We start from the raw sequence: 27,836 nt of genomic DNA, 5'->3' as shown, positions 1-27,836 counted from the left end.
TATTAATTTCATTCTCCAATTTGCAACGAAAAGCGCAGATGATGGAGGATCAAGACCGACTTGCACGGCAGTATCTCGAAATACCTATTGAGTACAGTAGCTGCTTGGAGACCCACATCCCGTTTATGATGAGGCGGGCGAGTATATGTTTGAGCTGTCACCAATGACCGACGAGGATGAACATCACAATTTGCACCCAAATTCCACTACTGGCTATTTCAACATCCCATATCTGAAATCGAGGCCATTTCGTCTGTAAATATGGATTTACTAGTACTTCGATTGGAGATCGAGGATCGTATCTACCAAATGAGCTCGTGATCGGCAAAAATTACCCGCCAGACCAGCTAAGACTTATTTTACGCCATGCACTTACGGGTTTGCTTCCTGAGACAAACTTCCTTCATGACGTGGAGAATGCAATGCGCAACAGACTCCGACGTTTTCGCATGCGTTATCACGCCCGCGGTATGACGAGATACGCTCGAGACCGATGTCGTCACAGTGAGTCTTTTGAATACGTCACATTCACAAGAGATTCACTAAATGTGCAGGAAGTCTTCACATTGATGAGAGACGATGCAAATCGCGGTCGTCGATCCGCGCGGAATGTAGTTGCTCGCGAAGACAGACGGCGCCAGCGTGAGATTCAAGATGAGATGACCGAGTGTAGACGCCGTCAGCGTGCTGTTACAGAGCACTGTCGAAGCTCGCACCGGGCTGCAGTGCGAGCGCTTCATCGTCGCTTGCTACGCGATCGTGCGTCGCCAGAACAATGTGCCCGTCAGATACAGCAGCTGCGAGCAAGACAGGAACGCCGAACTGAGGGTCTTCGACTTCAACTTGCAAGAGAGAGAGAGAGATTCGAGGCATATCTGCAGGATATAATTCCTCGAACGAACACCGAGTTAATATATAGGAACGAGATTGTAGCCGCGTTGGTAGCGCCGGAGATTTTGCTTCCGGCCTTACAAGACCAAAATGCTGTACGTTTACGCTTAGCTGGGGTTGAAGTATAGATCTGAACTTAAAGTAATACACGTAGTAAATTTGTTTCTTATACCGGTTATTAAGAAAATAACGCGCTTCTAATTTGTGACCAGCTGGAAATATTTGCTCTGGAAAATCGAATTCTAAAGTCAACATTTGACTTTAGAATTCGATTTAGGAGCGATTTAAGGAGCTACGCATCGCCAAGCAAGAGCTTCCTTCGGCAAATCAAATCCTGGGAGTACCAGTCTCGCCCGCTCGGCGCCGAAGACGTCGAGATCAAGATCTCGCACTGCGGCATCTGCGGCTCAGACCTGCACACGCTTGACAGCGGCTGGGGACAGACCACGTATCCGTGCGTGGTGGGACACGAGATCGTCGGCGAAGTTACGCAGGCTGGTCCCGACATCAAGGGCCTGCAGGTCGGCGACCGTGTGGGTGTCGGAGCGCTGGTGTCGGCGTGTCTGAACAAGGACCCCGAGGCTCCGTGTGCCGCACGAGTTTGCGATCAAGATCCCGGATAACATTCCGTCGGACGTGGCTGCTCCTCTGATGTGTGCCGGCACGACGGTGTTCACGCCGTTTAAGGAAGCCGGTATCAAGGAGGGTGACCGTGTCGACATCGTGGGCATTGGCGGCCTGTGCCACATTGCCATCCAGTTCGCCAAGGCTATGGGTGCCGCCTCCGTGACGGCGTTCTCGCGCTCCAACTAAAAGGAGCAGGAGGTGCGCGGCCTGGGAGCCGACGAGTTCGTGGTGTACAAGGGCGAATGCGGCGATAGATAAGGTCGTACGATGCGGAGCGATCGACGCTGCGCTTTGTGGCCTTGACAAGCATGTTGGCGTACAACTGGCCAGCGGTGGTGGCACCACCAGCCTCCAGCACATCTCGGCCCGTTTTCACATAGCCGTCAATCACCAGGTATCGGATGCCGTCTTGATCATCAGGAGTCGCAGCCGCACTCGTGTGCAGGAGCTTAAGTTTAGACGCATGCAGCGGCGAGCGAGCAGCCACGCGCCTGAGCATCTTGTTGGTGAGTGGAGATCGGCGGAGCAGTCGAACGCGGCGACACGCCATCGCGTCCTTACCTTGAGGGGATGCGACGGGAGTGGGCGGTTGAATTATCAGCGAATCAAAAGCGTTTGGTGGCGCTAGCCAAGGGATCTAATCGAAACAGATGACGTTGCAGATCACTTTGCCATTCACCAACAGCTCCTCAATCCGAAATGTTTCGCCACACCACTCAGGTATCCCTGGCAACTTTGAGTCCGCGAGGTTCCTGCCAGTGAACTCACTGCTGCTACTGTAGCTCGCAACAACCGCTCGTCAAGTCGCCAAGGTCTCTTCCCAGCGCGGCTTCGCTGCTTCCTCGTACGTTAAAAGAGCAATTGCCCGCTACATCGAAGACACTCCATAGTTGAAAATATTGCTCGCTGCTGTTGCAGACTGAAAGTGGACAATCCATACACGGGCGAGACCTTCTGCGAGGTCGATTATGACTCGAAGGCTGAGGCGCACGCCAAGCTCGATGCGGCAGTGAAGGCTCAGCTCGATTGGAAGAACGTGCCACTCAGGGAGCGTCAGGCGCTGTGCACCAAGTGGATTGCCGCCCTCAAGAGCAACTCCGAATCCATTGCACATGAGATCTCTGGCATGATGGGGAAGCCTGTGCAACAAGCTCGCAACGAGGTCAACGGTACCATTGACCGTGCCAAGTACGATGTGCCATAAGCTCAGTTTTGGGGCAATTCTAACCTTGCTTATTTGCTGCATAGGGCTCTCATCTACCTCTCCAACGAGGCCCTCCGCACAGATTCATTCCCGGAAGAGAATGGACTGTTCCGCCAGATCACGCACGATCCTGTCGGCGTCGTTTATGTTATTGTACGTGGTTTGAACTCCTTCTCTTTCACTAGTCGCACCTAATGCTCTGCAACTGGAAACAGGCTCCATGGAACTATCCTCTCATGACAGCAGTCAACTCGATCATCCCCGCTGTTTTGGCCGGTAACTCGGTGCTGCTAAAGCACTCGCCTCGCACTCCTCTATGCGGAGAGCACTATCAAAAGACGTTCGAGCAAGCGGGCTTCCCGAAGAACGTGCTCCAGTCGTCATTTGTTGAGCACGACACGGCTTCAGAGATCATCCAGCGCCCGGAGACGGCATTCGTATCGTTTACGGGGTCTGTCCGAGGGTACGTCTGTCGTGTTTTTCAACTTGTGGGCCCGCTTTCTAATAGTATGGATCCCCCACCACAGCGGACGACAAGTACAACAAGTAGCATCCCAACGCTCCATCGATGTGACTTTGGAGCTGGGCGGAAATGTAGGCCAGCTACCGCTTCTTTGCTTTTGAGTCTCGAGCGCTAATACCTACTACCTTGTTGTAGGACGCTGGATACGTGACTGCTGAAGCTGACGCTGAAGCCGCAGCAGAGGGCCTTGTGGATGGTGTTTGCTACAATGCCGGTCAGTCGTGCTGCGGTGTGGAGCGGATCTACGTCCACGAGTCCAAGTACGACCAATTCTTGGAGAAGGCGAAGAGTTTGTTTGAGGCCTACAACTTGGGTGACCCGACGGACGCCAACACTTCGATGGGTCCGATGGCACTTCCTACTGCTCCGGAAATGCTCGATGCTCATGTGAAGGACGCAGTGGCGAAGGGTGCTCTACAGCTGACGGGAAGCGGAATCTCGGACGCAGCTGGAAAAGGCCGCTTCTACTCGCCTACCCTGCTTGCGAACTGTAATGACTCCATGGGCATCATGACGGAGGAATCCTTCGGACCGATTGTCGGTGTTGAACGTGTGTCATCGGATGCTGAAGCCATCAAGAAAATCAACGACAGCAAGTACGGACTGACAGCGTCGGTATTCTCATCAGACCGTGAGCACGCTATGGCTCTGGGCTCGCAGATTAGCGCTGGAACGGTGTACATGAATCGATGCGACGTGCTTGACCCCTATCTCCCGTGGACTGGCAACCGTGACTCCGGCAAGGGCGTCAGCCTCTCAAAGCACGGATTCCGTGGCGTCACGAAGCTCAAAGCGGTAAGTGCTAGTGTTCATTACTTGCTCTCATTTCTCTACTAACGCTGTGCTTGGTTGGTGTGTAGTGGAACTTCCGTGTTTAGAGTTTACAGAAAACGAAGGTTGCTCTGCAGGTGGATAGATGACTGCAGTGGTGAACAAATTTCAGACAAGAAATCAATCGATTTGGCATGATCCCTTTTATTGTGAACTTCGAAGAGCTACTTCTACTACACATAGTACAACAGTAGAAGTACATGTAGAAGTACATGTAGTAGTGCTGAAGTATTGCCAACGCTGCCGACTAATGTAACGCGGGCTACATATTTGTGTGTTAGATCATGCTTTCTCTACTGTCCTTCCCAACACCTACGAGGAAATCACCAATAGTTTCTGCGTCCTACACCTCGCTAGGGCCTCCGAAAGGGTCGACACGACCCTCGCTCGTCACGTAGGCAGATGTAATACCGCCGTCAACAACGAAGGAGGTGCCAGTAATGTACGACGCATCATCGCTAGCAAGGAAGAGTGCAGCCTTGGCCATCTCTGCAGCCTCTCCGAAACGACCCATAGGCACATGCACCAAACGGCGTTGCTTCTTCTCCTCCGAGTCCAGGAACTTCTGCAACAGCTCGGTGTTGAGCGGACCGGGACATAGGGCATTCACGCGGATGTTCTCGCGAGCGTGGATCGTGGCCAGCTCTCGAGACATGGCAATGACAGCGCCCTTGCTGGATGTGTAGGCGAGCTGGGGCGTGGCTGCGCCTAGGATGCCCACGAACGAGGCCGTGTTGATGACGGAGCCGCCACCGGCACGACGCATGGCCGGGATGCCATACTTGCAGCCGAGAAAGACGCCCTTTACATTGATATTCATGGTAAGATCCCAAACGTCCTCCTGGGTGGCGATGGCGTCGTCGTCCGCGCTGTGCATAATGCCGGCGTTGTTGAAGAGGACGTTGAGCGCACCGAACTCCTTTTCGGCCACGTTCACCATGTTTTCCACATCGCTGGCCTTGGACACGTCGGCCTTGATAGCCAGAGCCACCGTGTCGCTCCGGTGCAGACCACCAACGCACGGGAAGGCTCCGAGGCCTTCTCTCTTGCCAAGCTTCTTGAGCTCTTCTTGCACGATCTTGACGGTCTCCGCCGCGGCGTCCGCGTTCAGGTCGGCGCACACAACTCCCTTAGCGCCCTGCTTGGCGAACAGAATGGCCGATTTACGGCCGATGCCGCCAGCGGCACCCGTGATCACGGCCACTTGGCCAGCCAGTCGACTTCCGATGACACTCATAGTGGGGGTGGAGGGGAGAGGTTTCTGCGGAGATACAGCGGGTATAACGCACTTGCGATAGTGAACGTCACATCAAGATAGGATAAGGCTGCAGTCACCGGAATATTGTGTAGCGAACTTTGGATGAGGTGATAAGCGACGCGGCCATCGTCATGACTCATGACTCATGAGATCCAATAAGGATAGAGGGACTCCTCCAGGCACCGTGCTTGAATCCTGCTTGGCAAGCAAAGCAGTGCTTGCTGCATGCTGCCAGCAATGATTGCTGGGCCAGCGTTGCTGGTACGATCTGTACATGTACTACAGAGTCTGTAACAGACCTGTAGACCAGACTCGGGTCGCACCCAGTACCATCACAAATTTGATATTGACATGTGATCGTAGCTCATGGTCAAGGTCACTTCATCGAGTCCGATGTTACCTGTAGTAATTGGATCTTGTCTGCATGGGCCTTTGGCGTTGTCTTTCAAAAAAACTCTCTTCCGAAGCGCGTTTAGTAACTAAACGCGAGCTAAATTAGTTCACCATGCAACTTTGCATGGAAGCTTTCGCAGTGTTGCTCATCGTCCAATAGTGTCGAGCTCCTGGACGTTCGTTGCCAGGTTCTCGTATCAGTGTGACTGCCAGCACTCCTGGACGATCAGAGGACCACGACTAACATGTACATGTACTGTAAGCTGCTGATGGTGTCCTACCGCAACCTCCACCATCTGCACAATCCTCGTCACCGTCAGCACATTCGCGTCACCGATCTTTGAAGATGTGCACTTCAACTTGCGCAAACTGAGAATGATGTTCTGTACACCATATTATCAGTCGAGGTAAGCGACGTCACTCTCGCAATTGCACCAAGACCGTATATCCATCATGCTGACTCGCTTCTCCCGACGTGCGTGTCTCCAGTCGACCGTCGCCTCGCGCGCGCTGAGCTCGGCAGCGTCTCCTTCCCCGCTGAAAGTACTGGTCATCGATGGTTACTCGCCTGAGGGCCGCGCGGACCTTGAAGCTGGTGGCGCCAGCACGGCTGGAAAGCTCTACATCGACCTGCTCAACAATTCGGCACCTGCTGGTGTGGAAGTAGCTTCGGATGTTGTTTATCCCGCGGACAGCGACTTCCAGACACCCGAACTGTCCAAGGTGAGGTGCAGAGCTTTGAACACTTGCAACGAGAACTGACCCATTTTTTTCTCTCTCTGGGCTGACAGTATCACGCAGTGGCGTGGACGGGCTGCTCACTGACAATCCACGATGCCGAAGATATTCGTGTTACGAAGCAGATTGACTTTGCCAAGAAAGTCTTCGAGGCAGGTGAGTATTCGCAACTACTCGCGAGCTTACGGATAAACGCAGCTAACATGAGGTGTTGTAGGTATTCCGCAGTACGGTAGCTGCTGGGCGGCTCAGATCGCGGTGGCTGCTGCTGGAGGTCACTGCGGGCCCAACCCACGTGGCCGCGAGATGGGCATTGCGCGCAAGATCGAGTTGTCTCCGGAGGGCCGGGCACACCCGATGTTCGAGGGCAAGCCGTCGGTCTTCGATGCGTTCACGAGCCACAACGATGAAGTGACCCACATGCCTCCAGGGGGACTTAACCTGGGCGGTAACGACTTCACAGCAGTACAGGCTGTAGCTGTGCGCCACAAGAAGGGAAATTTCTGGGCTGTGCAATACCACCCGGAGTACGACCTGCACGAGCTTGCCCGACTGACGTACTGCCGCCGAGCTAAGCTTGTGGGACTAGGATTCTTCGCAGACATGAAGAGCGCCGACCAATATGTAGACGACCTTGAGAATCTGCACATCGATCCGTCCCGCTACGACATTGCATGGCGCCTCGGGCTAGACGCCGACGTGATGGACGAGAACATTCGCCACTGTGAGACGCGCAACTTCATCAAGTATCTCGCGCTTCCTCACAAGGCAGCGGTCGAAGGCAAGTAAGCAGATGTCGATGAAGAAATCGTCGAAACTCAAAGAAACCAATAGACGGTGGATTTTGAGCTAAATTGGTAGAATCACGATGCCTAGGGCTAAAAATGCAGAATAAATCCTGGTTCCACGAGGGTTAATAGACGCCGAACCCGCACGATGAAGGACGGTGATTTTGCAGAAGTCGATGCCATGGTCTCTGTGGAGTCTTGTGGCAGTCCCAGCTTACCCACACATGGTGGAGCTTGTCTGCTCTTCTCGATTCAATTTTACGTGGATCGGGTCACGTTAAACCAGGCATTGGCGTCATCGTCGCCTTCCATTCCCTTGCTTCTTGCTTTCCAGTTGCTACAATACGAGATCGTCGTATTTGACGACGCCTTAGCCTGTCAAGAGGTCTCTACTACGCAGACCGAACCTGCAGTGACAAGACTGTGCCATGGCAAATCCTGTCTCTTCGAAGTGGACCCAGATGAACTCGCGCAAGAGCTGCAGCGAGACGTTGAAACTCCACTGACACTACTAGTACTTGCCAAGGAGCACGGTAGGGCCCGACTGCGAGCTTTTGCTGCTGTGCCTTTGCATCTAGACATTGGGTTACTGGATGAAGACGAACTGAGAGGCAGCAGACTGCTTCGCATCTGTGAATGGGCGAGTCACAGCGGCACATGGGAGCTCCGAGATCACCACAACGTTGCTGTGGGCAGTGTGACTGGAGCCGTCACACTGTCGTGTCTGGGCAAAGCTTTGGCCCCACATCTGACGCAGGCGTTGGGTGTGCAGGTGAACAAGTCACAGCAAGCAAGTTCCTTCGTGGAGAAGGAGAAACCATCGACTACCGAAAATGAAGACGAGAATGAGTTAAAGGAGAACCACACCACTGCGACGGATACAAACAGAGAAAAAGTGGATAAAGTAGACATAGAAGTCGAGGTGCAGGACTCGAGCGTCCAGTGTGACGAGGAAATGCTCGTTGGAGATGCTGCTGAGTCGAATTCAGCATTACTATCACTGCGGAACTCTAGCAACGAAGGGGGAGGCACCGGAAATGGAGAGTTGGCGAAGACGAAGACAAAGAACTCATGTATTGACCAGTACACATTGTACTACAAGAGAAGCTCGGCTTCAAAGGATGCAATGAATCCGCGTCGTATTGTTCATAGATGTCGATCTTCAAACTCTCAACGAAGCATTCCCGTCGATACTTTTAAAGGCGAACTGTTATTCCCGCGAGAACTTCCACCGCCGCTTTTCTTCAAAAAAGGAGCCAAGTCGTAAGTCAAACACCCTTTGAGTTTGGCTCGTATCCTTATGAAACTTGGTCTTAGCGAGTTAAAAACCGACGACAGTGTAAAAGTGCAATTGCAGATGAGACCAAAGAGAGGCAACAAGAGTAGAGTTCATGCGCAATGACAACGTGTTGTGCAGATGAGCGAGGACGTGTCTGGTCTCGCTAGCTACACTATATCTGGGTACGCTTACTGCTTGCTTCCTTTCTTCTTGGCAGCCTTCTGCATCTTAGTCGCCTGCAAGTTTACCTTGACTTCGCGAGTGAAAGGCAGGTACGTGGCACCACCCATGAAGGGCACTAGCACCTCCGGGACCTTAACGCCGTTCTCGTCCTGGAAGTTCTCAAGAATACAGCAGACCGTACGCGTAGACGCGCAGAGCGTCGAGTTGAGCATGTGCACGTACTTCTTCTCGCGCTGGTTCTCCTTCTTGACGCCACAACGGATCTCCATCGCACGCGACTGGAAGTCTGTGCAGTTGGAGGCCGACACGAGCTCGCGGTACTCCTTGTAGGCAGGGAACCACGCCTCCAGGTCGTACTTCTTGACAGCGGCGTTGTTCAGCTCACCCGACACAATGTTCACCACACGGTACGGCAAGTTCAGCGACTGATAGAACTCCTCAGCGTGACGCAGCATCTCCTCGTGCATCGCAGCCGAGCTCTCCGGGTCCGTGATGCAGAACTGCTCCATCTTATCGAACTGGTGCACACGGAAGATACCCCACGTGTCCTTGCCGTGCGAGCCAGCCTCCTTACGGAAGCAGGTGGAGAAGCCACCGTAACGCAAAGGCAGCGAGCTCTCCGTGATCCACTCGCCCTTGTGGTAGCCGCAAATAGGCTGCTCGGACGTGGCAATGAGGTACTTTTCGTCCTCTCCGATGACCTTGTACAGCTGCTCGTCGAAGTCGTCAAGCTGTGCGACAGCGGCCATGCCTTCCTTGTTCATGAAGAAAGGAGGCTTCAGCATCTTGTACTGGGCCTTCATCAGAAAGGCCGTAGCGTAAGCCATAAGCGCCTGCTCAAGCAGGAAACCGTAGCCAGTGAGGAAGTAGGCGCGGTGGCCAGCGACCTGCACGCCACGCTCAGGCTCGTAGCCGTCGATACGGTGCAGCACCTCATGGTGGAAGTGCAGTCCGTCCTTCTGAATGGGAGAACCCCACGTCTTGACAACCACGTTGTCGTCCTCGTTGTTCGAGATAGGAACCGTGGGGTCCACGGTGTTACCTATCTTGGGTAGCTCCTTGTCCACGAGCTCCTTGAGAGCGTCAGCCTCCTTCTTCTTCTCGGGAAGAGAAGCAGCCAGCTCCTTACGCTCATCGCTGAGCGCCTTGAAGTCCTCCTTGGCTTTACTGAGCTTCTTGATCTCCTGCTGCAAAGCGTTCATCTTCATGCTGATGGTCTCCACTTCGCCCTGCTTCTTACGCCACTGCTCATCCAGCTCGATCACTTTGTTCACGATGTCAACGTCCAGCGAGCGCTTCTTCTGTTCGGCACGCACGGCGTCCGGGTCGCCGCCACGCTCAGGGCGGAGGCGGTTGATATCGATCGGCATCTTGGATTGATTGGACTGGTTGTGGGGCAAGTCCACGTATGAGCCATCGAAGGGAAAATTCGCTGCTGCCACCGAACTAGGTTATATTGATGACATTGGTAGGCGTTTCTGTCGCCCTACGGCTCGTTTTTAGAGAATTTTTTTAGGACGGTTGTAAATTCATAAAAGCGATCGATCCTACGGTCGTCATCGTCAATCACAGCAGCGTGCCTCGCTGGTGGTGACGCTCCTGCGTGGTGGTGAATCGATCGACGACAGTGTTGGCGTTGGTAGCGCCCTTCGTGAGAGCAGCCAGATACGAGACCAGAAGCGCGTCGTTGTACTCCTGCGCGAACGCCGTGTCGAAATGCTCTGACTTCATTGCTGGCAGTTGGTTACAAATACTCGAGATGTGGCGCAACAGGTTGTGGTTTAGAGGCGCCTCACCGTTTTTCATTGTCTGCAGAAAGCGTAGCAGCACATCCACCTGCCGGTCCAGCATCTTCACGGCGTCTCGGACGTTGCCTAAGTAAGGGTGCACTGCAGCGACCAACACCAAAACAAAACGTCAATACAATAGTTTCTCAGTACAGCGTCAGTTCAAGCACGTACACGACGACTTGCTGGCATCACCAACAGGTGCGATCTTCGAGATGTGATCGATGGCTATGCCTTCTGTTTCGGACGTCTCGATCTTAAACGGTGCCTTGACAAAGATCATCTTGGGCACCCCGTTGAGCATATGCAACTCCGACTCAAATAGCGATATCGGCAGCTTCTTCTTGGTGCTCGGTCCCTTAGATTCTGGATCTAGGATCATAAACAGCGGACTCTCATTGAACTCCATGACCTGCACCACCACGACACGGTTAGTCAAAACAAGCAACAGCCATTTCATCAGTCAATACTTACGACACGGTGCACCGCCAGATCACTGGGAAGAGCCTTAGCTCCCACTGTGTACCACCCGAGCAGCTCGAATCCTGGGAATACCTGCGAAACTGCAAAACAAAGTCAATCTCACGAGAAGCAGTCCTTCCTAGCTATTATTTAAGCCACGCACACTGCTGGATGCGCGAAGTGAGAAACTCCTTGTCAATCTGAATATCTCCATTACAAACGTCGTATTTCATCTCAAACGAGTCGTACACGTCCACATCCAGGCCTTTCTGGATGCCAAAGAGCGCGCCAATGACCTGTGGCGCCTCAGTCTGGCTCAGCTGCGAGTTGCACTTCTGCCGCGTCTGGTGATCCGCGATATTGACAATCACCAGCGGGTGGATCTGAATCTGCCGCTCTCCACCTCCACTCGCACCGCTGTCTTCGCGCTGCACCAGCATCTCTTCATCTTTCTCTTCGGCACTCGTCATCTCCGTGTCTTGCATCCTTCTTGTCGATCGATCCTTTGAGGTTCGGTGATAGTTTATGTTTTACACTTCGTTCGGTGGCAAAAATCAGTCCGGATAGTCGTTCTGTCGCTGCACTTTACGTAGCATTTGTGTACCGCACTTGCAATTGTCGGCGTTACGTTTGCACGCGCTGACTATTCCGGGTAACTCTCGTGCTCGTTGAGCAGACAGAAGCTCAAGGCATCTGGGCGCACTGAACCAACTCCCCCCTTCAGGTCGTAACTCGCCAAAGGAACGTCGCACTTCGGAACTTACCACCGCCGCCTGCAGTTCGTCATGAGCGACCAAGTGTCGGACGATCTGCTCTGGTCCCTGGACGTACGGCATAAAGTGTTGGACATTTCTGACACATTTTATTTATTTCTCTAATTCTTGATATGTCCGTTATTTATTTATGTAGAATCTCATCAGGAAAGATGCCGGAGCCGACGTGGAAAACGACGCTGACCTCGTACGAGCAAGCATCTATACACAGGATAACTTACTGGGCTGCTCCATGATCGGCAGCGACATGGTCTTCGGGCGCCGTGAGTCTGCACGATTAGCGGCCGATTATGACAGCATCATGGGAGGCTACGGGCGACCTACGGGTTTAATGGGCTACGGCATTGAAGAAGATGAGCTGGACGACGACGTGACCATCGGCCCCATCGAAGAACGCACCCCCGCAACATTGAGCGTCACGCAACCCAGCAGCGGCAGCAGCTACGCCAGACAGTCCTCGAGTCAGCGTAGTATCAGCGAAGACACAGATCGGTCCCTTTCCTTCGCGTCTGAGGGGGAACTCAGTGTCGACAGCCTCTCAGCGCCTTCACCCCATCGGAAACGCTCGACTAGACGATTGAGTGACGGAGATCAGAGCTCGTACGAGCAACGCATCGAGGCATCACTGGCTGGGTACATCACCAAGTCTTTAAATGTCGAGTCGCGGATGGTTGCAGAGATGCAACCGGACCGACCTTTCACTATGAGCGATCTTGCACACTTTAACCCACAGTTCGGACGTGAAGTGTATTTGGAACGACTAGGACAGAGTCTGCAGGATCAGGAAGGCGGAGCGAAGTCTCTGGGATCGTACCGTAGGTCGACCATGCAGAGGACGTCCACACCAGAAGATATTATTCGACAGGGGTGGCTTTCTAAACGCGGCGATGTAGTCCCAAGCTATCGAAAACGCTGGGTTACGCTGCGTCGGATGCCACAGGGTCCGATGTTGACATATGCCAAGGACGACACTGAAGGATCGCCAACTAAAACGATCGATCTCAGTTCTACATCGCGGTGCGTGGTTGTCACAAGCAAACACGCAAAGGAGAACGAATTCAAGGTCCAGACATCTGCAGATTCCTCACGTCGGGAATATTGTTTGGTAGCGACTTCCAGCTATGATATGACGCAGTGGGTGTGTGCGATTCAGAATGCTATTAACTCGGGGAATTGCTCGACATTTGACGGTGCCACCGACTTCCAGCAACTGTGGCGTGAAGCAGGAATCCAGGGATTTCTAGTTCGCTATGGTGTGCGCAAGTGTAGCTCACGGAATCGACTTCAAACTCGAGTTCTGGAGCTGAACTTTGCGGAACAAACCCTTACTAATTCGCGACGAGGGGAAACCCTGACGACTTTTCATTTTACAGATATTCGTGCCATATCAGCGAGCAACGTACGCACCAGAGGCGAGGAGTATGGTATTAGCATTGATTTCCACGGACGGCATCGATCTTGGCCCATTTTCCTGGATACAATGGAGGCACGAGATGATTTGTTCGCGATTTTGCAGCGCATCGTTGACAACGTGGTAACTGGTGAGGATCTGGAAAAGCGTTCCTCTCGCTTGACACTTAAAACCGGTCTTCTCGAGACGAAGAATGCTGGACCACACGCCACTTTGCGAGGTCGCTTGTTCGTCTGTCTTCACGAAAACTGTATCGTGTTTTATCCAGCCGATGGAGATACCAGCACGCGGCCGTGGTATGTGATCGCGCTTAAGGGTCTTCGGCTGTCGGTCCGAGAAGAGAAACGTCTTCTTTGTATTGGACGCCTGGCTCTAGCATGCCCGTCCACTGCAGTGTGCCGCGCCTGGTACGATGCCATCTCAGCGGCCATGTGTATGCCCTCAGAGATTATTGAGATCGAGCTGAAAGAACGAGCAAAAATCCGCACGGCTTTTCAGTCCTGTGTCTCTCGACTACGAAAACTGCTTAAGGCTAAAGTGACACCCGAGCCGAATGGCCCACCGAAGGATCAAAAGACGGTGAACATGATGATCACTAAACTCTGGGAGCTCGTCTTCCCGGGAGAACCGTTCACGTCAAATAACGACCCGAAGTGGCTGGAGATTGGCTTCCAACGAGGAGGTCCAGCGTCTGATCTTCGATCAAGTGGGCTGCTAGGTCTGTACTGCCTCATTTTCTTTGCCAGCTATCCGTCGAGCGAGTTCCAGCGCATCCTGAAGCGCACAAGACATGGCGTGAGTGAAGGCAACATGAAGAATTACCCTCTGGCCATTGCGTGCATCAACGTGGCATCACTTTTGACTGAAACACTTGGGTTGGGCGACGCCGGTACACACTCGGAAGGCTGTTCACCGAACGCGATGAAGACATACAGTCGTTTGATTGCGCAGAGTGTTTCGAAGTCAAGGTCTTCAAAACCAGCGAAGTCTTATGTGTCGTCGCGACCTCTAAGTGCCTACGAGTGCTGGGACGATGTCATCAACGAGCCAGAGAATCACGTGTTCGAGACCATCTTTTGCCTGCTCTTCCCGATTATGGACTCGCTTTTCGTCGAAATGGGAGCGGTAAGTCAGTCCCTGTTCTTTTTTTGCAGAGTGTTGTTTGTATGATTCTGACATCGTTGTTTTCACTGCTCCTCTAGGGATACATGGAGTTTGGACAAGTGACCGTCGCATTCCGACGCCGTGTGAATGAGATTTTCAACTCGCAACCCAAGTCTTTAAAGGAGCTGCAGAAGTTGGCGAGTGAGCCCTGCACTGGCGCGCTTGCAGTGCCGACGGTGCTGACCAAGCAGCACAAAATAGGCAAGATAAGTATGGGCAAGAAAGTAGTGAAGGCGGGCGGCATGTAGCGCGACGAAAGCAGTCAAACTTTGCCTCCCCCCACATAGAGATTTTGAATTTGTTCGGCTTGCACAGCGATAGAAATGCCATGCAATTTGCGCGAAGGTCGTTGAAGCCATTGAGTCTGAAGATATTGATGTCACATGAGTCCACCACAGATGCGTGAATTTCCGTACCTTACAAATATTACACTTTTTTTTCGCGATAAACCTTCAACACATACATATTGGTAAGTCACGCCATACCACCCCACGCACCAGTAGATGCAGAGCTATTTGATCGTGGAAGTTGCGTCGACATTGGAGATCGATGCAAATGTAAATGCCGACCCCTTCCTCCTCCACGACTGGCACCAGCACCTCGGCTATGTTGGTGATGAAGCGGAGGTGGCTGGCCACGATGCCCAGCACCGCCTTGATGCGCGGCAGTGCGAGCCAGAAATCGTTCCCATGAAAGTTTCATCTCACGTAAAAGCTGCACCGATTGCTCTTTTGCACGTTCCAAAGCCTACATACGAGAATTACATATCGTCAGCACTTTTACATAAACTTGAGATCGCAATAAGGTAGCGTACTGCCTCGGACGTGCTGGTAATCTGAATGTAGGCTTCCGGCATCGACTGTGGAGGGGTGTCCTTCTTGCCATCAGCCCGGCCCTTGCCCCACTTACTCAATGTCTGTGGCCATGGTCCGAAGTAGCGCAGCTGAGCGCATGCAATGGCCTCGATCTTTTTAAAGTGTAGGCCACGCTCGCCCAGCAATTTACCCGGGAAATTGAACTTGCGTGAAACAAGCGCCTCAGCGTCAACACTGTCGTACACGTTGACCTTTGCAAACAGGTGACCAGAGGACACAGAGCCCTCTACGCTATCACCACTTAGCACTGCGTGCTTAAAGCTGTTGGTCTCGCCACTCATGCTGCTGCTGCTTCCATCTTGCCCCATCTCGTCTTGTTCCAGTGCTGAAAGTCCAAGCTTTTTCATCTGCCTTCCTCGTTCTTCCACAGCTTTTCCTTCTTCTTCTTTTCCTTGCAGGCGTAAGCATTTTCCAATTTGTTCTGGTAGAACGGACAAGCTCAAGTTGATCAGTACAGGGTACAGCATACAAAAGCTCAACAGTACATCGTACCGACGCAAAACCCAACGTCGCGGGTGTCCGGAAAGAGCTGCTGACGGATATCTTGTGCTTTCTTGTAGGCAGTAATGGCCTCCTCGTAGCGTTTCTACAGAAGACACAACGGTATTAGCGATCAAGTTAACCTTACAAATAAATGCGGAGGAGACTTCACCTAGAACAAAATGCGTACCTGATCTCGATACACACGAGCGAGATTGATAAATATACGCGCGGCGCGAGGGCTAATGTCATTGAAATAGCGATCTGTAATCTGCAGTGCCTCCTTGATGTTTTCCTCTGCTCCACGCCAATTTTTCTGAATATGTGGAAGAGCGAAAAGCTGTTAGAAAAATGGTGTTCGCAGTCGATCTAATTCATGACATACCGCTAGGCGCTTGAAATTGCCCATGTTGTTGAGCGTCGCAGCTGTCTCGAAACTAGCGTTGCCAAGCCTACTCCGACGAATCCGCAGTGCCCGTTCATATAGACGCCCGATTTCGGCCCGTTGCGTAGCCAGCTCCTCCTCACTGTTAACAAAGTAGAACAATTAGCATCCACCACTACTTTTCCCGCTGGAATTCCTCGACTTACCTCAATTGCTGCGTTTCGAGCTGGTTGGACAGATACAGCGCCAAATTATTCAGTGACTGGGCAACTTGTGGGTGGTTTTCTCCAAGGGTTATCTCCCGGATCTTGAGCGATTGACGATACATGCTAGCAATATCAGGACGTGGCTCTCCCTCCTCGTTTATACTTGTAGCAACGTCGGTCTTGCCCTGAGTTTTAAAACTCTCCTGGCTAGCGCTCTTCAGACTTTCACTGCTGGTATTGGACCTGCTTGGGCTTGGACTAGAGCTAGATCGAACGCCTCCACCTCTCCGCCCTCCAGCTTTTCCTCCCCTCGTATGTCGATTTCTTGGTTCTCGGGCTTCTTCACGCTGTGCTGCCGACGGCGATCGACGCTTTCCAGCGGTTGGGTAATTCTTGTAAAAATTGGCCAAGTTGTTCAGACTCGTTGCATATTCCGGGTGATTCTTGCTTAACACTCGGCTTCGCATTTGAAGTGCTCCTTTCAACAGGCGCTCCGCGTGCTGCAGCAACCAGACATTGTGCGCAAGATATCCCCATCGAGTACTCAGACAGATCCCAAACTGGTTCAGCACTTCAGCAACTTGCGGGTGCTCCGACCAACCTAGAACCTCTCGTTGCAGTCGCAAGGATTCAAGATAATGGTACTCTGCTGCCACCCAGTCGGTGACGTCGCAGCATGCGTAGCCTAGGTCCGTCAGTAGCAAAGCTTCCAACGCGATGAGCTCACGGATACCCACACACGTGCAGCGATCATGTGCTGCAGCTGCAGCAGCGGGCAATTGCGGCTCTTCAAAAGAAGATAACTTGTCGAGTAGTGACAGCTCGCGGTCGAATTTGGCCTCTTCCACGTCCCACAGCAGCGTAGCAGGGTCATTTTCTCGGTTGCTACACGTGCAATTCAGCGAGCGTGTCTCTCTTGAGAGCTGCAGACACGAGGAGACCACCTGAATACGCCGTCGGGGCTCCACACGTGCTCGAAAAATAAACCGACAGCGCACGACCAAATTGCTGTACAGAAGCGCGTCAACTATAGAGGAGTTATTGAGCGCCGAGCCTCCGGTAGATCTCCGAGTGTTGCTACTATTGCTTGTATTTCCAGCAAAACTTTTGCTGTGACGTTCCATACTTGGCTTGGGCGTAATTCCATCATCCATGAAAAACGATGGCTCGCTCTGTGACCTCATCGTACTGGCAGAACTAGGAGGGGCTTCATCAAGTTGATCACTTACGAGCTCTTGTTGGGCACGGCTGTTGCTCTCACGTACTCGTTCAATGCTCTGCTGGGTGAGTTCATGAGCTAACCGCATCGCTGATTCAATGTTCGCGCGTTCCTTGTCGAAAAGCGCTAACGTGCCATCAAAACGGTAAGCGTGCGATGCCTTGGCAACGATCATACAGTAGTAGCGCACAAAACGTCTCTTCCATGTAAGGAGCAGCTCTTTACCCAGCAGGATACTTGTCGGTGGAGCGCCCATCGATGCCGCCACAAACGATGAAGGGGCAGAATTAGGACTTGAAGTAGGTGCTTGGTCAGCAAAGCACTCGTCCCCCATTCGACCGGCTTCTTCCTCTGCAAAGAGCTGCACGAGATTATGCATACGATATCGATTCGTCTTGGAGTCGAATTCCACAAGTGACCACTGGTGAAGAAGCTCAAGAGCTACACTTGCCGACGGTACAATTACTTCACGGGCTTTCACCTCTTCGCTACTCTCTAGATCGAGCAGGTCGTAGCTGTCATTTGTCATGGCTCCGTCGTTATCGAAGCCAAAGCCATCCATATTCGAAAGTTGAGACCCAAGACTGCGAACGGAAGAAGCGTCATCATCTCGGTTGCGACTTCGGTTGTTCTTCGAGTACGCGTCTGCAGGAAAATATGTCGAGCTCGAAGAATTCGTGGTTGCCCCACCCGAACCACTTAGCGATGACGATGTCAAGGAATAGCCACTGCTTTTCGCCAACTTTCCAGCAGCATTCTGCTCCGTGAAAACACTTGAAAGAACTGCTTCAGCAGCTTCGATCTCAAAACTTCCCCGAAAGAACCCAAAAGCCATGAAGGCTAATCGCAATGGCTCATCTAAATGGCAAAACGATGAGCGGATGCATCGATCCACGCACTCTTTATGACCCACTTGGTTGAGTTCCCTAATAGTCTCGAATCTGTGTTCGTCACGCTGCACGTGAACATATAACAAACTGAATGTTAGTGGCGTTCATTTGTCAGATCGAGACAATAACCGTCTTTACCTCCAGGTACTCGATCATACGCTCAGGTGTGACGGTCATTCGTGCATTAGCAAGCGCACGACCCACAACGCGGATAGCAAGTGGGAGGCATCCACAAATCCTTGCTAGGCGCTCGGCTAGACTAGTTGAGCAACCAGGTGCGACAAGACATAGCAACTCCGTCTACAGTGCACAGCATCGAGGGGTCAGTCAATGAGTGGACGTCAGTAACCAGCGTTCAGTATCTTACCGCCGTATGCAGTGGTAGCTCCGAGATTGAAAGTGAGTACGGAGTAACGCTGGGAATGTGCATGTTGCGTCGCGAGGCAAGAAGCAATTTCAAGTTCGGGGCAACAGATATAAGCTGATGTAGTAGTTCTTCGCCCTTGTTCTCATCCTCGTCCAACAGCTCCTCAACCTTGTCCAGCACTAGCAAGCAGTTCTTGGTCCTACAGTACATGCAGAGGAGCATCAATAAAAAAACTGCAGCTAACGTCATCCCCTGAAGAACTCGAACACGTCGTGCTTTGCTCACCCTAATTCTGCAAACACTTCTTCGTCCGTGTCGGCTGCAGGCATACCCATGCTCTGAGCGATGGCATACCGCACCGTTGAGAGTTTCTGGCCTTCCAGATCCACGTAAAACACACCATCAGAGAACATTCGGCGACTGTGCACAAAATGGGCGACCGAAATAATAAGAGAGCTCTTCCCGATGCCTGGCGCACCCAAACACGCCGTCACGGCATTCTCGCGTAGTGATTTAACCATAAGATAGGTTTCAGTATTGCGACCGATAAATTGACCATGCATGGACGGTATGTTGGACGGATATCGCGGCGTGTAGTCGCGAAGATTCCCATTCGGAATATCACCGAAAAGCACAACATCGTGTGGAGCTGTACCTAGCAGTAAGAATTTGCTGGATTCGTCGTGTGGGAATGCTAACACGTGACCCTTGCAACAGCATTGAGTTGCACTGTGCTGCGAATGCCGCGATCCATCTCGCATCCACGTGCACGTCGGCTCGTGGAGATGTCTGCGCATTAAACACAGCACAAAGCAGCTTAGTATACGGTGAATAACCCCTACAGACGAAAAGATAAACTCACGCGCAGCAGCAAGCAGCTCTCTTCTGTGTAGGGAGTGCACGCACGGCACCTTTGGCGATCTCGAACGCTGTCGACACTGTATGTCCATGAAAAAGTGATAAATAAAAGTGTTTTGCGAACATAGTAGCCGATGCATCGACCACAAGTGAGTCGGAATGCACTGCCACGACATGTGGAATCCCCGCGTTTAAGAACACCGATGCGACCTTCTGACTGTGGCATGCATTGACGAACACAAGCTGTACATTGCCATCCAGCGGCTTCGGTCCTGCAATTGCAGCGTCAACTGTCTTGATCTCTACTGGCGCTGCTCCTGACACCTGCTGCTGTCTTCGATCACCCGAGAACATCAACTGTCGCAGTGCTTCGGGCGTAATTAAATGTGTGCAGCCTGCTCCATCTTCAAAGCAAAGAGCAGCTCTTTGCCCCAATCCGTGGCCCGAGAAGTGTAGCACCGTGCACTTCCAGGCTGTCATGAGACTGCGTAGGATATCCGCAGTGGCGATGTCGAAGCGCACGTGGATGGCCTTATGTTGCACGTCCGTGAGCAGAGAATGGATGATCTCCCTGCGTTCTGCCTCCAAATCCAGCTTCTCCATAGGGTAAATGCGATGGCGGCTATCCTTGATCACGAGCGGAGCGGCGTGCAGCACCACGAGGTCCAGCGCGTTGTCATCACGAGGCAACCAGGCCTGGTTAAGTTGCTGAGAAGTTGCTGTCGTTGACGTTGCCGTGACTGACGTTGAGGTTAATGGCGTAGACGCATCACCAGTTGATGCAGACCCAATCAGCGCCTCGATGGCTTGCGAAATCCGCACTCGATCCCCGAAGGCCGCAATGCCCACATCGTCGCGCAGCGCGTTGCGCGTGAGCTCCGGCAGGATGGCGCCAGAGATCTTATTGGCAGCGAAGAGGTCCACATGCTCTTGAAAGCCCTGCGCGCACAGCCAGCTCCCCACGTCGGAGCAGGTCCAGGAGCTCCACGGCAATGCCGGCTCGGCGCCCTCCATTTTTGAATTGAAGTGCGGCAGTCACTAGCATAGGGTGTACCCTTACGTTGACTTAGTAAAATGTACGGTAAAGATAGCGTTATTAGCATCCCGATAATCTCAGATCTGATCCCAATTACAGCACTTGGACCAATCGTTGGAATGTCATCGGGTGGGGGCAAGAAGCGGCCGCGCGCCGACCTACTGTCGTCGCTGGACGCAGCATTTTCATCAGCTGCGCAACCTGCAATATCCAAGTACACTACCCAAGCAGCAGCGCAAGCGGCGCCTAAGGAAAACAAGCAGCAGGCCTATCAGCACTCGAAGCGTAAACGCAAGGACAAGAAGCGTGACAAAGGTGGCAATGCGCGTGGAAACGGAAAAGATACTGGCAAAAAGGAAGCAAAGGGAGAGGATAAGAAGAAGGATGTGAAAGCCGACCCGTTGTACGAGAAGATGGATGCTGAGCTACTCGCCATCGGATTAAAGGACTGCTCTCTCGTAAGGCGCACGCTTGCAACAAAGTTGAGTGTTGTCTCTTGCTACACTGACGCTCCCATTTTTGCTTTATTATAGCAGCCACAGGCGAGTACGTTGGCGAAGCCGCGTGCACTACACGAGACGCTCAAGAACTACCTTGAATCGGTGACGCAGGACACGAGGGCAGGCTCAAATGCCGTTGACAGCCTCAAAAACAAGGTGTTATCCTTGGACAACCCTTTCAAAACGACTTCCGCGGAGACGGTGGAGAAGGCGATTGCAGTGGCCAGTAATAAGCAAACGGCCAGCCTGCTGAGTGCACGTCAGCGTAGAAAACTTGGTCTGCATATGCTTGGTGGAGAGATGAAATACAGTGACGCCGAGCAACTCAATGATATTTGGACGCGGTATGTCAGCCAAGTGGTCGAAAGTGAACTCAGTAAAGTGCAGCCAGTTACTGAGGAGGTGCAGCGTACGCGCAATGCAAAGCTGCAGGCCAAGCTAAAGTATCTGGACCTGTCTGGATGCCGGGTTGAAGGTGAGTTGAGGAGATCTAGTGTCTGCTAGTACTCATTTCTGTTTGTGTGCGCACTTTGCAGTGGTCCAATCGCGAAACCCGTGTAACGTTGGCCTCAAAGGTATCGTCGTCGCGGAGAGCAAACAAACGGTGCAGATCTGCCGCCCTGCTTCTTTAAACAGCGACAACTTCAAGGGATCCATTTGCAGTACGTGTCAATAGTTTTATGCACGCAATCACTGTAGCTTTATCGTGGAACTTCTAACTGAAGTATTGCCGATTATCCGTACAGCACTGGTGAAATCGGAATCGCGTTTTGGGGTTCTCCTCAACACGACCCGATGCTTGGTTCTTGATGGTTCATGGCTCGCTGAGCGTGAATAGTACCGCCTGATGGCGTCGTATTAATACAGCACGCCACCGAATACTGTTGAATAACAATTCATACTTGGTACTGCTAGAAAAAGTTAAGGAACAAGAACTCGTTGAACTTAATGTATTGAGGGACCAAACAACTCACTCTAATTAGTCATGCCATGACTATTAATAATAAGGTGTTTAGGCGGCGCTTTTGTTTATGTTGAAGTAACCATCTCCGATGTGATGCTGACTATCTAGGGGAATATAATTGTGCTATATCATATAGAGATTTCTTATATAACTGGACTGGTTGGTGGAGAATAACTCCCCTCCAGGACACCAGACTATCTAAATCACCACTTCCTCTTTTACCAAGTCCACCACAAGCGTCTTCTCCTTCTACATTCAAGACTTCCTCTTCACTATGGCCGCCTAATCCTCTCTACCTTTGTCCTCATTCAGTTCTGTACTGCCCTAACAACTCTGCGCAAATCATTCCTTCAACAGGTTATCAGCCCAACGCTTCGCCAGGGTACTGACGAGCTGAAAGCGGCAAGACGATGCGCCTCCAAGCCCCAAGGCTCATGAAGGAGATCGGAGAGAAAATCGCCCGACGGACACCAACTCGCGTGAGGCCACGTTGCCAACTTGGCTCCAGCCACTGTGCTGTAGCACAGCATGCGTAGTTATTCGCCATGCTGGGAGGTCATGAAACTCCCGCGCCAGCCATGGAGCTGTAGCGCCGCACGAGACACATACATTCCGTGCCACACCGGCCATTGCCGAGTTGTGAGGCCATGATGCCAGACCAGCCATAGCGCTGTACTATTGCTGCTGGTTGAAAAGCCGTACTAGAAGGCCACAGTGCCTTGTGCTCTACGTACACGTACACATACACGTACATGCATTTGATGATGTACAAGTACATGTAGTACATATTTAAGGCGAAGAACTAAATACCGCCCTCACGCACCAGCAGCATTGCTGTAGTGTCACGCCATACTGGGAGGCCAAATGCCCCACTTGCGAGCTATAAAGCTGTGCTTAAAATATTCCAGCTACAAGCTGTGTATTTACTACTAGTATATGTGTACTTAATGAGATACCATTTTAAATATGTACATCTCGAGCTACAAGGCCGAATGGCACAGCTAAAACCTCGCTTAATGCAAAGCTGCAGCAGTCTACTAAATGCAGATCTACGGCTTGTTGAGAACAGGTAATCCACTACATTTTGGACCTGTAAAATAAAAATATACCTTAAAAAAACAAGAAAGAGATAAAATGAAAATGGGCAATTGTCCATACAAACATGTGTCTGGTATTTAACCAAGTTAAGAAATACGCCCAGAAATGTATGAAACTGGGAGGCAACAACGCCGAAACAATTCATTCAATTCGCCAAACTTAAAAAAATTATTGCGGCAAAAGTTATAAACATTTCCAGCATAAAGAAAAAATCTTCAATACTTTATGACTTTAAGACAAGCCTACACAAGCCTCTGTCTACAGAAAGCAACTATAGTTTTACTGCATTAGTTTCATTTTCAATGGAATCGATAGTTTACAAACCTATTGCTTGCACTTGCGAAGTATAAACAAAATAAAAATCTTCGAAATGAGAAACAACTCCATGAGCCTCTAGGGAGAAAAATAGCCCCAACGATGAGAGCCTGCAAACAAGATGCGTACACTACCGATGACACTGTTAGATGTTTTTATGCTTTGAAAGCTGTAGCCTTTCTTTAAAAATATTTGAAAACTATAAACTCTCCACACAAAAGTAAAAGCAATCAAATAATAACAAAAAGCAAATACGAAATTTCAAAGTGTGAAGAAATATCCACAAACTAAAGAGCACAAAACTGGCAGTTTAATGAACAAAAGTTTAACACAACTTTCACAAAATATCTAAATATCAACACGGTGAACAGGTGTATCCTCAAAGGTTTCCTGAGTAGCCAACAATACAGCGAACAGGTTTTGACACTCAAAATGAAAGGTTTCCTGAGTAGCTTTCTTCAAAACGCGTGCACAAAAAGCGCTAACAACGACATCCTACTATGGTGAACAGGTTTAATCCTCTACGGTTTTCCTGAGTAGCCAAAAATAACAATAAAACAAGAAATCTGTACAACCCCTGCCAAAACTGGTAACAAAACGACAAATCTGACAATAGAAGTCAAAGAAAAAAGAATGTCAATATCAAAACAAGATCTACCTCTTGTAAATGTTCATGTACGCACAGGACTGTTATTAACAGCCACCTGTGGTGCACCTGACAGATAGAGCATCATACACATTCCTCGATGTGGGAGGCTGTTGAAGTAACCATCTCCGATGTGATGCTGACTATCTAGGGGAATATAATTGTGCTATATCATATAGAGATTTCTTATATAACTGGACTGGTTGGTGGAGAATAACTCCCCTCCAGGACACCAGACTATCTAAATCACCACTTCCTCTTTTACCAAGTCCACCACAAGCGTCTTCTCCTTCTACATTCAAGACTTCCTCTTCACTATGGCCGCCTAATCCTCTCTACCTTTGTCCTCATTCAGTTCTGTACTGCCCTAACAACTCTGCGCAAATCATTCCTTCAACAGTTTAGAATTGATGAGCCTTCTAGATTTGTGACGTCACTAAAGCGCGAATGCACATTAATTTCAAAGCACGACTAATGAAAGGTCAAATGTATACATTGTATACTACACATATGTGTACATGTCGTAAAAACGTTTTAGAAAATTTCTATGAGTGCAAGTGCAAAGTCGTCGGGCAGCAGCATTGCGCGCCTGCTGCTCCTGGGCGTGGTCTTCCACGCGCTATACATCCTCAGCATCTTCGACGTCTACTTCCAGTCAACTGTGGGGTCCTCTATCCGCAGTGCCAATTACACCTCTTCGCCTCCCGCCAAGCGCGTCATCATCTTCACATTCGATGGTTGTCGCGTCGATAAACTCTTCAAAGTCGTCGCCAGGTACGCAGACCACTACGACCTCAACCCAGACAGTGCTACGAACACCATTGAGACTAGTACGGACAGTCGTGTGCCATTCCTAGGCGATGTGATGCGAAATCGTGGTAGTTGGGGCATCTCTCACAATCACGCACCTACCGAAAGCCGTCCATGTCACGTGGCGCTCACTGCCGGGATGTACGAGGACCCCCACGCGGTCTCTAATAGCTGGAAACGACATCCACTTCCCTTCGACTCGGTGTTCAATCAGAGCAATAACGCTTTCGTCTTTGGCAATAAAGACGTTGCACCGATCCTCGCGGCTCACGCACCACAAGCAAAGGAAAAACACTATTCCGCGAGAGAGGAAGGCGACATGGTACGTGAAGACACGACGTTGCTGGATGTGTGGGCGTATCGCAGAGTGAAAGAACTGTTTGCAAAAGGGACGGAAGCGAAGGATTTGGAATTGTACAGGAAGCTGCATGACGATAAATTGGTGGTCTATTGCCATTTTCTCGGCACTGATTTGACAGGACCAAAGTATGGAGCGGACTCGCGAGAGTACTTGGAGAATATTGCTGTGGTGGATGAGCTGATCGAGAAGACGTACAAAATGATTGAAGCTTATTATGGGAACGATGGACAAACAGCGTACGTGGTCAACGCGGACCATGGAATGGATCTTCGTGGGGACCATGGAGATAATGCTCCAGCTAAAACAAGGACAGCAATTATTGCGTGGGGTGCCGGTGTCCAGGGACCTGAGGCAACACAAAAGAATGGCAGGAATGAGTTTGATATTGAGCTGCCTACTCGATCGAGAGCGGAGGTGCAGTCACGACTGCAGGCACAGGAAAACGAGGAGCAGGCTGCTGTCCGCGAGTGGCGTGCAGTATTAGGAATTAAGCGCAAGGATGTTATGCAGACAGATGTGGCAGCACTTATCAGTGCTTTAGCAGGACTTCCGTATCCCCGAAATTCGGTTGGAGTTCTACCATTTACTTACTTGCGGCAGGACAAGTATCGCGTCACTGCTATGCGTGCAAATGCACAGCAATTGTATCAACACGCATTGCGCAAGGAGGAGGTAAAACGCGCTCGCCGAGGGTTATTTTTTGTTCCATACTCATCCCTCCACAACCGGGTACCAGACCTCGAGGCCCACATTGATGAGGCCATCGATAGCCTGCCTGAAGGTACAAGCCACACAATTCATGACGATGCGTTCCGTGTCGTCGAACTATTGAGCCAGGAGATGATTGATGTTTGTCGGCTAGCGATCGTCTATTACCAGACGTACGACTGGTTGTTTTTGCGAGGTTCGATTGTATTGGGGTACATCGGCTGGGCTCTCGTCATGACTATAGCTTATCTTCATCCCCGGGAATTTTGCTTACGGTGGCTTATGACTCATACAATTAGCGTCACGTTTGTTGCTACTGTCGCTGCAATGATGTGGTGGCGGCTTCTCGCAGACTCACCGTCGATGTATTACGTTTACGGGTTGTGTCCTCTTGTCTTTTGGAAATTCGCTTGGAGACATCGTCATGAACTCCTAGCAGTACTTCCTACGAGAAAGAATTCCGGATGGAAGTGGATTGTTCAAGCTGCCTTGGTATTAGTTTGCTTAGAGCTGGTTGTCATTGGCTACAAGCACCGTGTCGCGTTCAGCTTGCTGTTTGTTTTCCTGGCTGCTCAACCAAGCGGTACCCTATTCCGACCGAAAGAAAGCGTGCAGCTGAAGAAGCTGGTGACGCCAAGTTTTTGTTGGTCTGCGAGCTGTCTTTTTATCGCAATTTTCCCGTGTCTACCGATCGGTAATGACGAAGGCACACTCTTGGTTCATTTTGGAGCATTGTTGGTACTGTTATTTACCTTTCTTGTGGCTCGCACCATATCTGCTATTCATGACCAAACGTCCCAGTGGAAGGCAGTGCTTTTATCTGGTGGGCCTCCAGTGCTTATAGCAATGTTGACTCTGCAATGGACGTCAACTTGCCTGGATGACAAAGCCACGCCGCCTTTCTTTCTCGTGGTTTTAAACTGGCTGCTCGTCATCCTTCCAGTAACATGGTTACTTGTCCGAACAAAGTGCCAGACCTCAAAAGCTGACCGGGGATTTCTCGACCATAAGGATGAAAGCGACCTGGAACGCCAACGAACAGGTCAAGTCACACGCGTAGTGGTTGTGCGATTATTGAAGATAATTCTTGCTCTTGCTCCAGGCTTCATACTGCTAAGCACATCATACGAAGTGTTGTTTTACTTGGCACTATGCTGCGGGCTCATCAGCTGGGTGGTGGTGGAAGCAAAAGAGACGTTGACTCGAGGAATTACTGCGTCTCGTGAAGTGCAGCGAGCGCTGATACTTTTACTGTTTGTCCAAGTTTCGTTCTTCGGGACAACCAGCGTGGCCAGTCTTACCAGCTTCCAGATCCCATCGACTCGGCAATTTTTAACACAACCTGCTCCCTCTATTGCGCAAGCTCTTGTCGTACTGAAGCTCATGATTCCGTTCGTGCTTGTCGCCTGCGCTTTCCGTCTGATCTTGCTGCTACCATCAACAGCAGCATCGACACGAGAGAAAGAACTGCGTGGAACATCTCTTTGGTTGTCGTCATATTTCCTGCCGGCAGTGGCGTTGGCAGACTTCCTCGCTGTGCAGTTCCTCTTTCTCGTGAATAATGAAGGCAGCTGGAAGCAGATGGGGAATTCTATCGCGGAGTTCTGCATCGTCAACAGCCAAATCGTCTTGCTGCCGACGATTAGTTTTCTCGCCTGGTTCTTCGTTCACGACCTGGAAGCTGTTGGCAAAGGATACGAGTTAATAGTAGAAGATGAAGACGAGAAGGATCACTAGAAACTACATGTAAATACTTCAAGTTAAGCCCTTAGAATTTTTTGTCATGATACTGTAGTTGCATCTCGT

The 27,836-nt window shown here is 51.1% G+C and overlaps 9 protein-coding genes across 9 annotated transcripts; 5 read left to right on the top strand and 4 right to left on the bottom strand.

Moving 5' to 3' along the window:
* Positions 1 to 163: 163 nt before the first annotated feature.
* On the top strand, positions 164 to 4,223 carry PITG_03464 (aldehyde dehydrogenase, putative; the record flags this gene model as incomplete). The annotated part of the gene is made up of 11 exons (XM_002906486.1): positions 164 to 255; positions 697 to 759; positions 1,169 to 1,424; positions 1,579 to 1,677; positions 2,301 to 2,362; positions 2,437 to 2,706; positions 2,767 to 2,875; positions 2,908 to 3,185; positions 3,250 to 3,316; positions 3,381 to 4,040; positions 4,106 to 4,223. The coding sequence occupies 11 exons, from the start codon at positions 164 to 166 to the stop codon at positions 4,121 to 4,123; spliced, it is 1,974 nt and encodes a 657-aa protein (XP_002906532.1).
* Positions 4,224 to 4,419: 196 nt separating this feature from the next.
* PITG_03463 (carbohydrate esterase, putative) lies at positions 4,420 to 5,313 on the bottom strand (the record flags this gene model as incomplete). Its single annotated transcript, XM_002906485.1, has 1 exon — positions 4,420 to 5,313. One exon carries the CDS (start codon positions 5,311 to 5,313, stop codon positions 4,420 to 4,422), a length of 894 nt encoding a protein of 297 aa, XP_002906531.1.
* Positions 5,314 to 6,180: 867 nt separating this feature from the next.
* On the top strand, positions 6,181 to 7,254 carry PITG_03462 (cysteine protease family C26, putative; the record flags this gene model as incomplete). The annotated part of the gene is made up of 3 exons (XM_002906484.1): positions 6,181 to 6,450; positions 6,519 to 6,621; positions 6,683 to 7,254. 3 exons carry the CDS (start codon positions 6,181 to 6,183, stop codon positions 7,252 to 7,254), a joined length of 945 nt encoding a protein of 314 aa, XP_002906530.1.
* A 427-nt stretch (positions 7,255 to 7,681) lies between these two features.
* On the top strand, positions 7,682 to 8,520 carry PITG_03461 (uncharacterized protein; the record flags this gene model as incomplete). Its single annotated transcript, XM_002906483.1, has 4 exons — positions 7,682 to 7,693; positions 7,783 to 8,055; positions 8,168 to 8,197; positions 8,308 to 8,520. The coding sequence occupies 4 exons, from the start codon at positions 7,682 to 7,684 to the stop codon at positions 8,518 to 8,520; spliced, it is 528 nt and encodes a 175-aa protein (XP_002906529.1).
* A 200-nt stretch (positions 8,521 to 8,720) lies between these two features.
* Positions 8,721 to 10,085, bottom strand: PITG_03460 (seryl-tRNA synthetase; the record flags this gene model as incomplete). Its single annotated transcript, XM_002906482.1, has 1 exon — positions 8,721 to 10,085. One exon carries the CDS (start codon positions 10,083 to 10,085, stop codon positions 8,721 to 8,723), a length of 1,365 nt encoding a protein of 454 aa, XP_002906528.1.
* Positions 10,086 to 10,225: 140 nt separating this feature from the next.
* On the bottom strand, positions 10,226 to 11,480 carry PITG_03459 (COP9 signalosome complex subunit, putative; the record flags this gene model as incomplete). The annotated part of the gene is made up of 4 exons (XM_002906481.1): positions 10,226 to 10,604; positions 10,677 to 10,914; positions 10,977 to 11,065; positions 11,128 to 11,480. The coding sequence occupies 4 exons, from the start codon at positions 11,447 to 11,449 to the stop codon at positions 10,282 to 10,284; spliced, it is 972 nt and encodes a 323-aa protein (XP_002906527.1).
* Positions 11,481 to 11,651: 171 nt separating this feature from the next.
* On the top strand, positions 11,652 to 14,752 carry PITG_03458 (uncharacterized protein; the record flags this gene model as incomplete). The annotated part of the gene is made up of 3 exons (XM_002906480.1): positions 11,652 to 11,791; positions 11,874 to 14,273; positions 14,351 to 14,752. The coding sequence occupies 3 exons, from the start codon at positions 11,750 to 11,752 to the stop codon at positions 14,558 to 14,560; spliced, it is 2,652 nt and encodes an 883-aa protein (XP_002906526.1).
* A 34-nt stretch (positions 14,753 to 14,786) lies between these two features.
* On the bottom strand, positions 14,787 to 20,606 carry PITG_03457 (uncharacterized protein; the record flags this gene model as incomplete). The annotated part of the gene is made up of 12 exons (XM_002906479.1): positions 14,787 to 15,059; positions 15,127 to 15,608; positions 15,680 to 15,773; positions 15,858 to 15,983; positions 16,053 to 16,194; positions 16,259 to 16,403; positions 16,488 to 18,432; positions 18,506 to 18,667; positions 18,735 to 18,933; positions 19,020 to 19,523; positions 19,597 to 20,288; positions 20,415 to 20,606. The coding sequence occupies 12 exons, from the start codon at positions 20,604 to 20,606 to the stop codon at positions 14,787 to 14,789; spliced, it is 4,956 nt and encodes a 1,651-aa protein (XP_002906525.1).
* Positions 20,607 to 24,698: 4,092 nt separating this feature from the next.
* On the top strand, positions 24,699 to 27,767 carry PITG_03456 (GPI ethanolamine phosphate transferase, putative; the record flags this gene model as incomplete). The annotated part of the gene is made up of 4 exons (XM_002906478.1): positions 24,699 to 26,588; positions 26,652 to 26,768; positions 26,838 to 26,987; positions 27,042 to 27,767. The coding sequence occupies 4 exons, from the start codon at positions 24,699 to 24,701 to the stop codon at positions 27,765 to 27,767; spliced, it is 2,883 nt and encodes a 960-aa protein (XP_002906524.1).
* Positions 27,768 to 27,836: the final 69 nt, after the last annotated feature.

The sequence above is a fragment of the Phytophthora infestans genome, genomic scaffold (assembly GCF_000142945.1).
Source record: "Phytophthora infestans T30-4 supercont1.4 genomic scaffold, whole genome shotgun sequence".
In the NCBI taxonomy this organism is placed as follows: Eukaryota; Oomycota; class Peronosporomycetes; order Peronosporales; family Peronosporaceae; genus Phytophthora; species Phytophthora infestans.
This window is presented reverse-complemented; position numbering and strand designations above follow the sequence as displayed.